Here is a 13,914-nt window from a genome sequence, read left to right on the forward strand (position 1 = left end):
TGCCTACTGTCTAGAACTTGTCTCAGTGGATCTGAAACATCTGTTGCCATTCTGATCACCTTGCCACCTTTAAGAGACCCATCATGCTCGTATCAAAACAATCCCTTTTAGTCCTTTGCCCTGGACCTGTGATATTCTGGACTAGTTCTGTTCTCAGTTGTGGCTGAATGTAACATGCATACAATAAAGCATCTCTTCTGCTGTCTTAGCTGAAGAAAAACTAAAATGAAATGAAGTTGCATAATCACAATGCTATTACCACATATAAAAATATAAAAATAATTCCAGATATCTAGTGTTCAAATTGTCTAGGTTCTCATAAATTTTTTTCTTTCTTTTTAAAATCTCCTATTTATAGATTCCACTTCCATCTTTTTATTTTCTTGGTAATTTGTTTATGATTTATGAACTTTAAATGGAACAAAAACATAAAACAGTGAGCACAGACCCAAAGCTTTTGTCCTGTGCAATTTGGGGGCCAAGAGGAGGGAAAACAGGCTATGAGTTTAGATCCATTAGGGTAATGGGAACTAAAATTGTTCTGCATGAAGGAGAAATCAAGGACCAGGCTCATTGCTTCCAGGGGCTGCAGTCAAGACTCCTGGTTATGAACAGTGGCTCAAAACAAAGCTGCTGCCTGCCATCTGAAGAGAAGGCTTCAATGAAGCTGTAAACAGGAAAAAGTGGAAAGGCTTGAGAAAGGGAACTGACCGCACTGGTGACTACATTGGCTGTATCCTCAATACTATCCAGATATAAGTGATTTGAATAATCAATTTAAGACATGGTACTGTGCTGGGGCTCTAGGAACCTGGAGAAAGCCAAATAAGACTATTAGGGAATGATATACAGAAGAATAAAGTTCTTCTCGCAAGAAATGAGCTTGTAATCCGATTTTCCAAAATACATTACAATCAGAATGGCAGAGCGTGGACTTTTGAAAACACACTCCTCCACAAAAGTAATGAGAATACTGGCAAAAAATTATCTAAACAGTTTCAGAAATCTGGAAATTAACCAAAGACTTGCAATGATCTAAAGAGCTTTTGTCTAAAAAAGGCAGCTGAATCTCAGTAAGAACAGCAAACTTTGTGGTGTTTTAACTTGATCTGTTCAGATCTATCTTCTTCACCCCATTTCTGCAGTAGCCTTGAAAACAAGAAGCCTAGCAGCTACTGGAGGGGTAGGGGTTTGGAACCACCAGAAGTCCCATTCCCAGAGAACAGTCATATTTGATCTATCTGACAGTTCCCTGAAAAGCTTCATCCCCAGGCCTTGTCTTTATTTGACATAAATCAGATCTTTCTCAGTGTGAACAACCATATCCCTAGAGTGTTTGTCAAAAATAATCATTGGCAATTGTCTCATATTGCATCTGTCTGTGGTTATAATGCCAGCTGGGACTCACAAGAGTCTGAATCAAAAATCTTAAAAGTAAAAACTCAGGAATGAGATGTTCAAAGAGAAGTTCTGACATATTCCCTGACAACTAGAAGGTCATGTGCATGTTCAGGGTTGTGTGCATGCCCAAGAAAAACCTAAGAAGACCCTAACATTTCCTCTGGCTGACCTTGAGGTTCTGCACAAGCAGGAAGTGAAGATTAAAGCAGAGCTGTAAATCGCCTTTGGAGGTTTGAAGGCATGCCCCAACACACACACAAAGACTGCCTTTCAGCAAAGTCTGGGAGACTTAACAGTTCAAAGCTTTAAAGAAAATTTCTGTGTAATCATGAGCTGAACATCAAGCTAACTGAGTAAGACCCAGCGGTCACACTTACCAAAGAATACAGACTTTACAGAATTAGTCCAGTAAATCACTGCACAAGTGGCAACAAAAACCACAACAAAGAGTTCTAACAACAAACCATGGGGGAAGAGAGGAACATCTGCTTTCCAGAGTTGTCATACTATACGACCAGTTTTCAACAATTACAAGACATTCAAAGAAACAGGAAAGTAGGGTCCACAGGAAAAGAAGTAATGAATACATACTGTCCCAGAGGAAGCCCAGACATTGAATTTACTAGACAAAATTTAAATCAGCTATTATAAATATGTTTAAAGAACTAAAGGAAACCATGTCTAAAGAATTAAAGGATGATATGAGGGGATGGAAGGGTATAGCTCAGTGGTAAAATGCATGCCCAGCATGCACAAAGTCCTGGGTTCAATCCCCCGTACCTCCATTAAAAAATTAAGTAAATAAACTTAATCATCCCCTCAACAAAAGAGAGAAAATTTAAAAAAACAAAGGATGATATAAGAATAATGTCTGACCAAATAGAGAATATCATTAAAGAGATATAAATATTAAAAATAATTAAATAAAAATTCTGGAGTTGGAAAGTACAATAACTGAAATTTTTAAATTACCATAGGGACAGCATATGAACTGATAGGAGAAAGGATCACCAAACAAGACACTAGGCCAATTGAGATTATCCAGTTTGAGTTAACAGTAAGAAAAACAAATGAAATAAAATGGACAAAATCTCAGAGACCTGTGAGACACCATGAAGTATATGAACATGTATATAATGGGAGTCCCAGAAGGAGAGGAGAGAGTGAAATAAGAAGTAACATTTGAAGAAATAATGCCTGAAAACTCCCCAAATGTGATGAGAAACATTAATCTGCACATTCAAGAAGTTCAATAAACTCCAAATAAGAAAAACTCAGAGATTCCCATCTAGACATACTGTAATTAAATTGCCAAAAGACAAAAGACAGAACACTTGAAAGCAGCATGAAAAAAAGCAACTCATTATGCACAAAAGATTCTCAATAAAATTAATAGTTGACTTCTCATCAGAAACCATGGGGGCCAGAGGCAGTGGAATGACATTCAAAGTGCTGAGGGAAGAAAACTATCACCTAAGAATTCTATGTCCAGCAAAACTATCCTCAAAAATGAAGATGTTAAGACATTCTTACATAAACAAAAACTAAATTTGTCACTCTTTCTATAAGAAGTGAGTGTCATTCAGGAATCAATGAGAGATCACTAGACAGTAACTTGAATCCACATGAAGAAATGAAGAGCACTGGTAAAGGTAGCTATAATAAAAATACAGTATGAATGGATATTTTACTTGTAACGCTTTTCTTCTGATTTAAAATATAACTGCATAAAACAATAATTATAGAACTGTATGGATGACCACTGGATATATATTGTATAAAGATGTAATTTGTCAATAATAGCACAAAGGAGTTTTAAGGAACAGAGCTATTTAAAAGTAAGTAGATATTAATCTAAACTAGATTGTTTTAAGTTGTTCATTGTAATCCCCAAGGGCAACCATAAAGAAAGCAAAATAACAAGAAAAGTAAAATAGTATTCTAGAAAATATCTATTTGACACAAAAAAAGCAGTACATGACACATAGAAAGCAAATAGGAAAATAGGAGATGTAAATCTTAGTAACTACATTAAATGTTAATGAAGTAAACACTCCAAAGGGCAGAGATTGGCAGAATGGATTAAAATAAACATGATCCAACTACATTCTGTCTAAAAGAGACACATTTTAGATTTAAAGAGACAGATGGGTTGAAAATAAAAGGACAAAAAAAGATATACCATACAAACAGTAGCCGAGAAAAAACATCATTGAATACTATACCCAGTATGCAGAAAAGAGTCAGAGACACAAAAGAACCTGAAAAAGCAGTAGAGAGACAGGAAGAAGAGATTTAACAGCCCCAAAATATATCTAGAAGAATTTCCAGAATATATGAGAGAAACAATTTTTGAGAAAATAGCTGATAGTTTTGAGCACTGAATAAAAAAAAATCTGAATACATTCTGAATAGCTATGCAAGGATGAAATAAAACAAATAGATGCTTAGACACTTTATAATGAAACTATGAAACATGAGAGAGAAACAGAAAATCAGAGCGAAAACAGATTACCCAAGAATAGGAATATCAAACTGGCAGTAGACTTCTTATCAACAACTGTGCTTGCCAGAATACAGTGAAGTGAACTTCAAAATGCTAATGGAAAATGACTCCTAACCTAGAATTTTATACCTGGGTAAGCTGTCATTTAGCATTAAGTCAAAATATAATTAATGAATTAATTAAAAATAAAATAAATAAAATTTCAGATACTAAAGACTAAGGGAATTTATTTTCCACATACCTTCCCTAAAAGAACTATTAAGGATGTACATCAGCAAGAAAAAACAAGCCCAGAAGGAAAACAGAGAATATAAGAAATAATGTCAACCACAGAAATTGATAATATGTCAGCAAAATACAGCTTGGTGGTATTCTTTAAATGTTTGTGTTTAAATAAGTTAAAATTAAATTTCTAGGTAATAACAAAATAATGAGGATGGAGATGAATCAAGTAGTTAAAGCATGTTTAGATACTTGTGTCTGTAGAAAATATTGTTAAAACTTTTGAAAAGATCCACACCAAAAAAAAAAAAAAAAGGAATACACTCTGTAGCTCCCAAGCCAGCAGAATACATTAAGAAGTACTATCCAACACATTATTAATTCAATAATAGGAAGAAGAAACAAAGATTGATGAACAGAAAACATTAAATAAGGAAGAAATAAGTCAATATATCAGTAATCCCACTAAATGTAAATGACTTAATTGATTTGTTAGACACACACAGGGAGGAAGGGAGAAAGATTAAAAATAAAGAAGTAAAACTTCATTGGTGGGTTCTAGTAGTTTTGGTAGCATCTTTAGGATTTTCTATGTATGATATGATGTCTGCAAATAGTGGCAGTTTTACTGCTTCCTTTCCAATTTGGATTTTTTAACACATTGATCACCCACTGTGGACATGGTTTCCCTGAGGAAACACAAGTGTCATCCAGATTTGGGTAATGTGGTGATCAACGTTTAAATTTCTTTTTTCTTATCTGAGATTATACAACGGAGAAGACAGTCTCTTCAATAAGTGGTGCTGGGAAAAGTAGACAGCTTCATGTAAAATAGTGACATTAAAACATTCTCCAACACCATATATAAAAATAAACTCTAAATGGATTATTAAAGACCTAAATGTAAGACTGGAAACCATAAAACTCCTAGAAAAAATCACAGGCAGAACATTCTTTGACATAAATTATAGCAATATTTTTTTCGGATCTGTTTCCTAAAGCAAAGGAAATAAAAGCAAAAATAAACAAATGGGACCTAATTAAACTTAAAAGCTTTTTGCACAGCAAAGGAAACCATCAACAAAACAAAAAGACAACCTACTGGACAGAAGAAAATTTTTGCAAATGATATAACTGCTAAGGGATTAATATCCAAAAATATAGAAACAGCTTATACAACTCAACATAAAAAAATTGATTGAAAAATGGACAGAAGACCCGAATACCCATTTTTTTTCAAAGAGGACATGCAGATGGCCAATAGACACATGAAAAGATGCTCATTATCATCAGAGAAGGGCAAATTAAAACTGCAATGAGATTATCACCTCACACCTGTCAGAATGGCTATCATCAAAAAGAACACAAATAATCAGTATTGGCAAAGATGTGGAGAAAAGAGAACCCTCGTACTCTGTTGGTGGAAATGTAAATTGGTGCATCCACTATGGAAAACAGTATGGAGATTTCCCAAAAAAACGGAAAATAGAACTACCACATGACTCAGCTTTCTACTTCTGGGGATATATCCAAAAAAAAATGAAAACACTAATTTGAAAAGATACATGCACCCCCAATGTTCATAGCAGCATTATTTATAATTGCCAAGATATGGAAACAACATAAGTGTCCATCAACAGAAGAATAGATAAAGAAGATGTAGTCGAATAATAGCCATAATAAAGAATGAAATTTTGCGATTTGCAACAACATGGATGGACTTGGAGGGCATTACGCTAAGTGAAATAAGCCAGGCCAAGAGGGACAAATACTGTATGACATCACTTTTTGTGGAATCTAAAAAATAAAACCAGTGAATATAACAAAGAAGAAATAGAATCACAGATATGGAGAGTAAACTAGTGGTTACCAATGGGGAGAGAGAAGGGGGAGGGGCAAGACAGGGGGAGGGCATTAAAAGGTATAAACTATTATGTGTAAAATAAATAAGATACAAGGATATATTGTACAACATAGGGAATATAGCCGGTATTTCTTAGTAATTATAAATGTAATATAACCTTAAAAAATTGTGAATCACTATGTTGTACACCTGTAACTTTTGTAATATTGTACATCAACTATACTTCAATTAAAAAATGAAAAAATAACTTTTTGTGCTTAGTGCAGTCATGGCTCATGATCCCAAGAAGCACCTGAAGTGTGTAGCAGCTCAAAGCATTGGATGCTGGAAAAGCTGATCAGTGTGTCTGCTCCTCATCCATCTACCAGCCCCCCACAAGCTAAGGGAATGTCTCCCTGTCATCATTTTCCTAAGGAACAGACTTAAGTATGCCTTAATAGGTGATGAAGTAAAAAAGATCTGCACGCAGCATTTCATTAAGATTGATGGCAAGGTCCACACTGATATAACCCACATGCTGGTTTTATGGATGTCATCAGCATTGACAAGACTAAAGACAATTTCTGTCTGATCTATGACATCAAGGGTCACTTTGCTGTCCATTCAATTGCACCTGAGGAGGCCAAGTGCAAGTTGTGCAAAATGAGAATGATCTTCGTGGGAACAAAAGGAATCCCTCATCTGGCGACCCACTGCTTATTTCTGACAAACACTCTAGGGATATGGTTGTTCACACTGAGAAAGCTTTGATTTATGTCAAATAAAGACAGGGCCTAGGGATGAAGCTTTTCAGGCAACTACCCGATGTAAAGAATAAGACATGGTAAATGTTGATATTTCTAAAAGCAGTGTAATAGGTAGCTATGTGTTATAATACTTTTTGTACTTAAACGTATGTTGGGAATATTTTAAAACTTCCCCCTGGTCTGTCTTTATTTTATTTCTTTTCTTTTTAATTTTTTTGTTAATGGAGGTACTGAGGATTGAACTCAGGGCCTCGTACATGCTAAGCATGCCGTCTTTATTTTAAATAAACATTTTATTTTATTTTATTTTATTTATTTTTTGGTATATATATTTTTATTGAACTATAGTCAGTTTACAATGTGTCAATTTCTGGTGTACAGCATAATGCTTCAGTCATACATGAACATATATATATTTATTTCATATTTTTTCACTGTAAGTTACTATAAGATATTGAATATAGTTCCCTGTGCTAAACAGTATAAACTTACTGTTTATTTTATATATATTAGTTAGTATCTGCAAATCTTGAACTCCCAATTTATCCCTTCCCACCCCATAAATAAACATTTTACAATAGTTTTAAATTTACCGAAAAGTTGCCAAGAGAATACAGAGTGTTCCTACGTACCCCTCATCTAGTTTTCACAATATTGTTAATATTTTACATTATTATGGTATGTTTACCACAACTAGGGAACCAGCATTAGTACATACTATTAGCTAAACTCCATGGTGTATTTAGATTTCATCAGTTTTCCTCTAATGTCCTTCTTCTGTTCCAGGATTCCATCCAGATACCACATTTTTTGTAACCATCATGTCTCTTTCTGCTTTTCTGGTTTGTGACAGTTTCTCACTGTTTTTGATGACAACCTTGACAGTTCTGAAGTGTAGGTCAGACACTTCGTAGAACATCTCTCAACTTGGGGTTTTCTCCTGGTTAGATTAGAGTTACACATTTTGGGGAGAAAGACTATAGAAGTAAAGCACCATTTTCACCACATCATAACAAGGGATTCAAACGCTCAACAGGACTAATGACGCTAATTTGGATCAGTTGGCTGAGGTTGTGTTTGCCAGGTTTTTCCACTGGAAAGTTACTTTTGGTTTTCTCTTTGCATAATCTACTCTTCGGAATCAAGTCACCAAATACAGTCCACACTCAAGTGGTGAGGAGTTAAGCTCCACCGCGTAGAAGGGAGGAATAGTTACCTAACTTACCTGGAGTTCTTATGCATGGAAGATTTGTCTCTTCCCTGTAATTTCGTTTTAATTTTCTACATATCGTTGTATAGTTTACTATTTGCCTTTACATCATTTCCTACAGGCATATTCCTCCAAATAGAAGGTTGGTTTGTTCGTTTTTTACCCATTTTTATGCCTCTAGTGCCTGCTGGATTAAGCTAGAAATAGAAAAAGTAAATGGATTGGTCTCATTACACTGTTGCAGTTAAAAGGAAATTTCCAAGTCCACCTCCCAATCAGCCATGATGTCACATGCCTTTTTTCAAGCTGAAATTCTTTTCTCAACTTAAAAAAAAATTTTTCCCCTTCCAGCCCATGAGTGATATAATACGGTCTGGAAACTACTAACGAGTAAATACCGAGGCCTTATTCTTATAGAGCTAATTTTGGATCAGCATGGAAGGGAAGTAAAAATACTGAATTCTCTCAAATTGTGTAGGGGAGTTTTGGCATAAAAAAATAAAGATTCAATGCTATTAAAGAAGGACTATGAATGAATTTAAAGCATCTGCCCCAGTAGTTTCTGGTGAAAATACACACGCCTGAGTCCTTATACTGAATTAAAATATTAATACTAGGATAAAAAGATGAAGACGAAGTTCCCCTCTTGCAAGTAGTTAGAAGACCAGGCAGGAGGAGGCAGATTCTCCCTCCTTTGTCTTAAATGCCAAAATTGAAATAGAAAGAAAGTGTTCCTGGTATATGGGATCGGAAAACCCCAGGGAAAGAACTGTCCTCACAAAAGGGTAGGTATTAATCAGAGGTAAAAGGAAGAAGGAACAAGACAAAGGCATACACTGCTAGGTGAGGAGAACTGGAAAAAGCAAGACCTGGAGCCCTTGAAAACTCCTTGCTCGTGAGTTTCTAAAAGGTAAGCTCTACGTCCATGTGGACATCAACACCATGAGCCCATTTCGCCTGGGAGAAATCGGGGTGGCGGGCTTGAGCGCGTCGTTTCAGGAGACTCCCAGTAGAGGGCGCCCTTAGCTCGTTAGTCAGCTTGACTGGGCTGCGGAGGCGGCGCGACCGCGGCCCGGGGGCGGGGCCGCCGCCCTCACGTGACCCTCGCTCATGGCGGCGGCAGCGGCGGCGGTGGCGGCGCTCGGCGGCCGGAGCCGGATCCTGTAGCCGGGGTGTGGGCCCGCGTCAGTCCGTCCCTCTTTCGGCCCCCTCGCTTGTCTTCCGGAGAGTGGCTGGCAGAGCCGGGATGGCGGAGCGAGGCCTGGAGCCCGCGCCCGCCGCGGTGGCGGCGCTGCCGCCCGAAGTGCGGGCGCAGCTGGCGGAGCTGGAGCTGGAGCTCTCTGAGGGTAGGAGCCGGGCGGGGGAGCGGGCGCCCGGGCGCCGCTGCGGCTCGCGGCGAGGGGAGACCGGGTCCCCGCCGCGCGCCCTGGTGGCCGTGCGGGCAGAGGGGAGGAGGGCGCCGGAAATCTGGCCCGGGCTCTGAAGGGTCGCTCCCCTCCTCTCCCACCCCGAGAAGTGGGTTTCTGCGTGGTTCATTGTGTTTCCTGGGAGGGGGTAAGCAGGGGCTTGGGGACAGGGTCCTCCCCAGGCCCGGGCTGTAGCTGAGCCCCCTGCCCCCCAAAACCCGAGACAAAGCTGCGCCCTCCCGCCGCTGCCCGGGCGTCGGGGCACGGTGGGGGTGGGGTGGGGGTGAGGCCGCGAGCTGGGTGGCTGACAGCTTTCTCCCGTCCTCCTCTACCCTTTTCGAGGGGAGGGCCCCACGCCAGTTTCAGCTCCCCTTCCCCCTCTTCAGAAAAAGAGAAAGACAGAGGAAATCCGCAGCATTTCGTCTTCCTCCTTCTCTAACAATGCGAGATGCCTCCCCAGTGACAGGAGTGAGATAGAAGCAGAGTGGGCCGTTGAGGGTCCTAGGGAGGCCAGAAGCAGTGGCATTAACCCCGCCGGAGACACTCGGGGCTGCTTTTAGACCATCTTTGTCATAAGGGGCTTTTTCCTGGTGCCGCTGTTCGGGCTGAATTTTCCGCATCTGAACGTCTTTTGGAGTCTTTGAAGAGGGAGGGAGAGAGGTGGCTGCCGGTTGTATGCAAATCCTGGCGGGCACCCCCTTTCTTTTGACAATGGACTGTTACAGGAGGGTCGGATTGATTTTTGAGAATTAAAAGAATGGAATAAATCAAGCCACTATTATTAGAAAAGTCCCTGGACAACAATGAGAGAAACGTTGCTCTGTTGTGGGCATGTGATCAGGCTTCTTGTGCAGTTGGGATCAGTTGTCCACAAAGTTCCTGTTTTTATCACAGGCTGCCTCTGAGACAAAAGCAGCATTTTCTGCAAGCTTCATGTCGGTACTGTGCTGGCGACCCCAGAGCTGCATATTCTTACTGAGTTCTTTGCCAAAGGCCCTCTTCACTGGCATTTTTCAAGTGGATTAAAAAATTGTTAATTGGAAAAGAAGAACGTGACAAGTTCCCAGGAGAGTTCTGACTTTTTGTTGAGTTATCAAGGCATTCTCTCTCCCACTCCTCAGTCCTTTACAGTGAAAAACCACAAGTAGACCTGAGTGTTATAAAGGCAGTTGGGCACGAGTGAAATAATTATTTTTAATAACCCTGTTAGGTTTTCCCAGTGTATAGGGAAATGCTGGTCTCATTTGCACTTAATTATCAACATATTATTTTTCAGTTAATCAATTGGAAAGTTATTCTTTGGCCAGTCCATAGAATCCGTTGTGGGGGATGAGTGTGTTTCTGTGAAATGTTTAGGGCATTGCCGTCTTGGTTCTGCCTCACAGAATACATCATGTCATTCAATCTGTGATAACTTTCATTCAAATCAGACTTTTAAAGCAGTTACTTTATAGTAACAAATCAGCTTTCTTTGATTAGCCAGGAGGAGAGAAGTTTGGATGTTTGCGTCAGAGTGAGATTAAAAATAGGAGTTGATTGCTTTCACATGGAGAGGGAAATCCTGAAAGCTCCTTATTCTTGGTATATCTGCTTCCAGCTGATTATCACATACTTCTCTGGGTGTTTCTAGAGATGCTTCCGAGGAACTATTTCTAGGACTCACACTGATTAGCTCACCTTTCTCTGCTTCAGGAAGGTGTGAAACTCCTACAAACCGTGATGCCTAGTCTTAAACATTTTTAAGGACAAGTGTATGGTTTGTTTTCTGATGCAGGATTGTTCTGGTTTGGCATGTGACAGTCTGAGTTGGTTCCTTAAAGATTTATACTACACTCTTCTGTATTTCATCTCTTAGCAATGGAAAACCGGAAAAAAAAAATAGTTGAGAAACATTGTTCCTGCAGTATCAGCATCTTGGCCATCTGTCTTGCTTAAAGTACAGAGGGTGGTTGACTGAAGAAGTAGGTAGACATTTTAAGGAATTTAAGTGAAGTTGAAACCACCCAGCAACCCCCAAATCTAGAGCATGTTGCTATTTGTGGTGTCTGTAGCGTATTATAAAGGAACCTTTGTTAGTTTTACATTTTCTCTACACTTACTGCTCTGACAAAAGTACTTTTTTCTTCTTGAAAAAAAAAAGATGCTTTATAACTACATGTTTATTGTGTTGCTCACTTTGGCGCACTCATTCCTCGATTCTATTCGTTTTTTAAGGTTCAGGCTGTAGTTGGGCCCTGTTAGTGATAGTCTGAGCTGTGCAGAATTGTTGAAGAATTTTCTCTGTGCTTGCCTGTGTTTGCAGCTGCAGGCTTTGGTCCCAGACGAGCCAGCTCTGCGCTGTGACGCAGGTCGGGCCTCCCTCGGCTGTTTGCTGCAGAGCGCGTCGCAGAGCCCAGTGCTGTGTCTGGGGCTTCAGGACGATCACCGGTCACGGTGGACTTGGAGCTGAAAGCCTCCTGCTCTTGCAGCAAAAAGCACAGCCCGACGCTGTGACGCTGAGAATCACTTAAAATTGAACTGACACATAATCACAAGCTTTTCTGTAGACGAACTGAATAGATAGGGGGGTTCTACAAGTATTCCTATGATTGAAATTTTTTTTATGATGCACATGTTTTATCGTATTTATTATGTTTGTCAATAAGCTCTGTTTGAACTTCACTCATATATTGTAGTCCAGTGTATGCACGTAAAATAATGCTGATGACGAGAATTTGTTTAAATCTGTCTGATAATACATTGTCTTTGTGTAATGAGCTTATACATAGTGTCACTTGAGCCTCACTATGACAACTTCGTGATTAGGTAGAATAGATAGTATTAACACTTCTCTCCCTTTCCCCCCCCCAGTTTAACAGAAGGGAAAACTTACTCAGGAAGGTTAAGTGTTTTGTCTAAAGTTGCTCACTAATCAGTGCCATTATCTTAAGCTGCCATGTAATTATGGCATCTGTTACCATCAAATGATTTAAATCTTTACTGTTATTGCACAAGCTATTGACTAATTTTCATCTAAGTAAGGAAATGCTGCAAAACAGTTGTGTGCCACAATTCCAAAGAGTCCTGTTGATTCTCTTTCTGAAATCTCTTTCAAATCTATCATTCATTTATCTGATTCGGCAGACATTGATTTTTCTGCCTACCATGTGCTAGGGATACAGAGGTGAGCAGGGTGCCATGTTAACTTTCAAGGAGCTCGGAGTCCAGGAGGGGAATCCTTAAAAATACCAACGTAGCAGTACATGGGAGTTCTATACAGAGACTGCCTTCTAAGAAAAGAGGAAGCCGTCTGCTTTGTCATCGTGAAAAACAAACAGCAGAGAACCACAAATCCGAGAGTGGATTGTGAGGCTGGTGGAGAGGGCTGTGATTTAGCTGGTGCAGTTCAGTCCCAAGTGTGAAGGGAGGAAGGCTGTAAATCCCGCAGTTCTGTGACCTGTCGGAAGGAGTGCAAGTCTTTCGGTGTCTGAGAACAGTCCCCAGATGACAACTGGAAAGATACTTAAGGTAAAATAGCACTTACAGGAAGGCACCCTCCCTTGTTTTGTTTGAATACTTCTCTGCGCACGAAAACAACAAACACGGTCACATCCTCCCTTTCTCCTGTCTGTGTCATCACATGTCTCGGCAGTCCTCAAAGCAAGGTACAGGTCCCTCCTGAAGGTGGAGGGGAAAAGAGGGCTACTTCCTAAGAGTTGAAGTGAATCCCTTTAGGACTTGGGCAGAGGAGGGGGAGCTGAGGAAGAAAGGGGAGAGATCCTGGCCTGAGGGGGGTTCCACAGTCTCCCAAGTGGGCAGCTGGAATTAAGCCATCAGAAAACTGGTAAATCCTTTTCTTTACTTACAGTAGGAAAGTGGGCCGCTTCCCCCTCAAATATGTACTATTGTCGTGAATTTATAAGAAACACCTTTATCAGAAAATATGTGTAAGCTGTTGTCATACCTGATGTTGGGAGTATTAAGAAAAGAAAGTGTGTGGATTTTTAAATAACCAAAACTGGGCATGATCTAAGTGATCTACCCTCTGAGTGCATGTCTGTATTTTTGGTGTACTATACATGTCTTTGGTTGAAAGTCATCTTTAGGAATTGCTGTCAGAGCCTGCTGCACATTCCTTTGAAAATCCTCATGGTGGCAAATTTTAATTCTTTGAAGGTATAATTTCATTGTATAGGTTGCTTGGTGTCAGGTAGAGGAAAGCAGGTTGATGTTCTTTTGGAGTCCAAACTAGCCAAGAATGAAAACATTCAACGAGGTCCTACTGTATAGCATACGGAACTGTGTTCAGTATCTTGTAATAACCCATAATGAAAAAGAATATGAAAAAGAACATATATATATGTATAAATCACTGTGCTGCACACTGGAAGCTAACACAGCATCATAAGTCAATTATACTTCAATAAAAAATAGAAGTAAAGAAGGAAAAAAATTGGAATGAATATAAATGTATTTCAGTTGTGACTATCAAAAAATTAGAATGATGGTAAACTGGTTTTGAGGGCCGTTTCAGAAGAGAAGTGACAGACACATTCGTTGGAAGAATGATTCACCTTACT

General features: G+C 39.5%; 1 protein-coding gene and 1 pseudogene across 4 annotated transcripts in view; both read left to right on the forward strand.

Annotated features, from left to right (window-relative positions):
• Window positions 1-6,261: 6,261 nt before the first annotated feature.
• On the forward strand, window positions 6,262-6,890 carry LOC102517760 (annotated as a pseudogene).
• Window positions 6,891-9,049: 2,159 nt separating this feature from the next.
• The window catches only part of DIP2B (disco interacting protein 2 homolog B), a 194,834-nt gene continuing 189,969 nt past the window's right edge, over window positions 9,050-13,914 (forward strand). For 3 of the 4 annotated variants that reach the window (XM_032492801.1, XM_032492803.1, XM_032492802.1), the window contains exon 1: window positions 9,051-9,295. In XM_032492801.1, coding sequence (XP_032348692.1) covers window positions 9,196-9,295 — 100 coding nt within the window. In that variant the 5' untranslated portion in view covers window positions 9,051-9,195. Of the gene's footprint in view, window positions 9,296-13,914 lie in introns of all 4 variants that reach the window. The other variant, XM_032492804.1, reaches the window with a different exon arrangement.

The sequence above is a fragment of the Camelus ferus genome, chromosome 12 (assembly GCF_009834535.1).
Source record: "Camelus ferus isolate YT-003-E chromosome 12, BCGSAC_Cfer_1.0, whole genome shotgun sequence".
NCBI lineage: Eukaryota > Metazoa > Chordata > Mammalia > Artiodactyla > Camelidae > Camelus > Camelus ferus.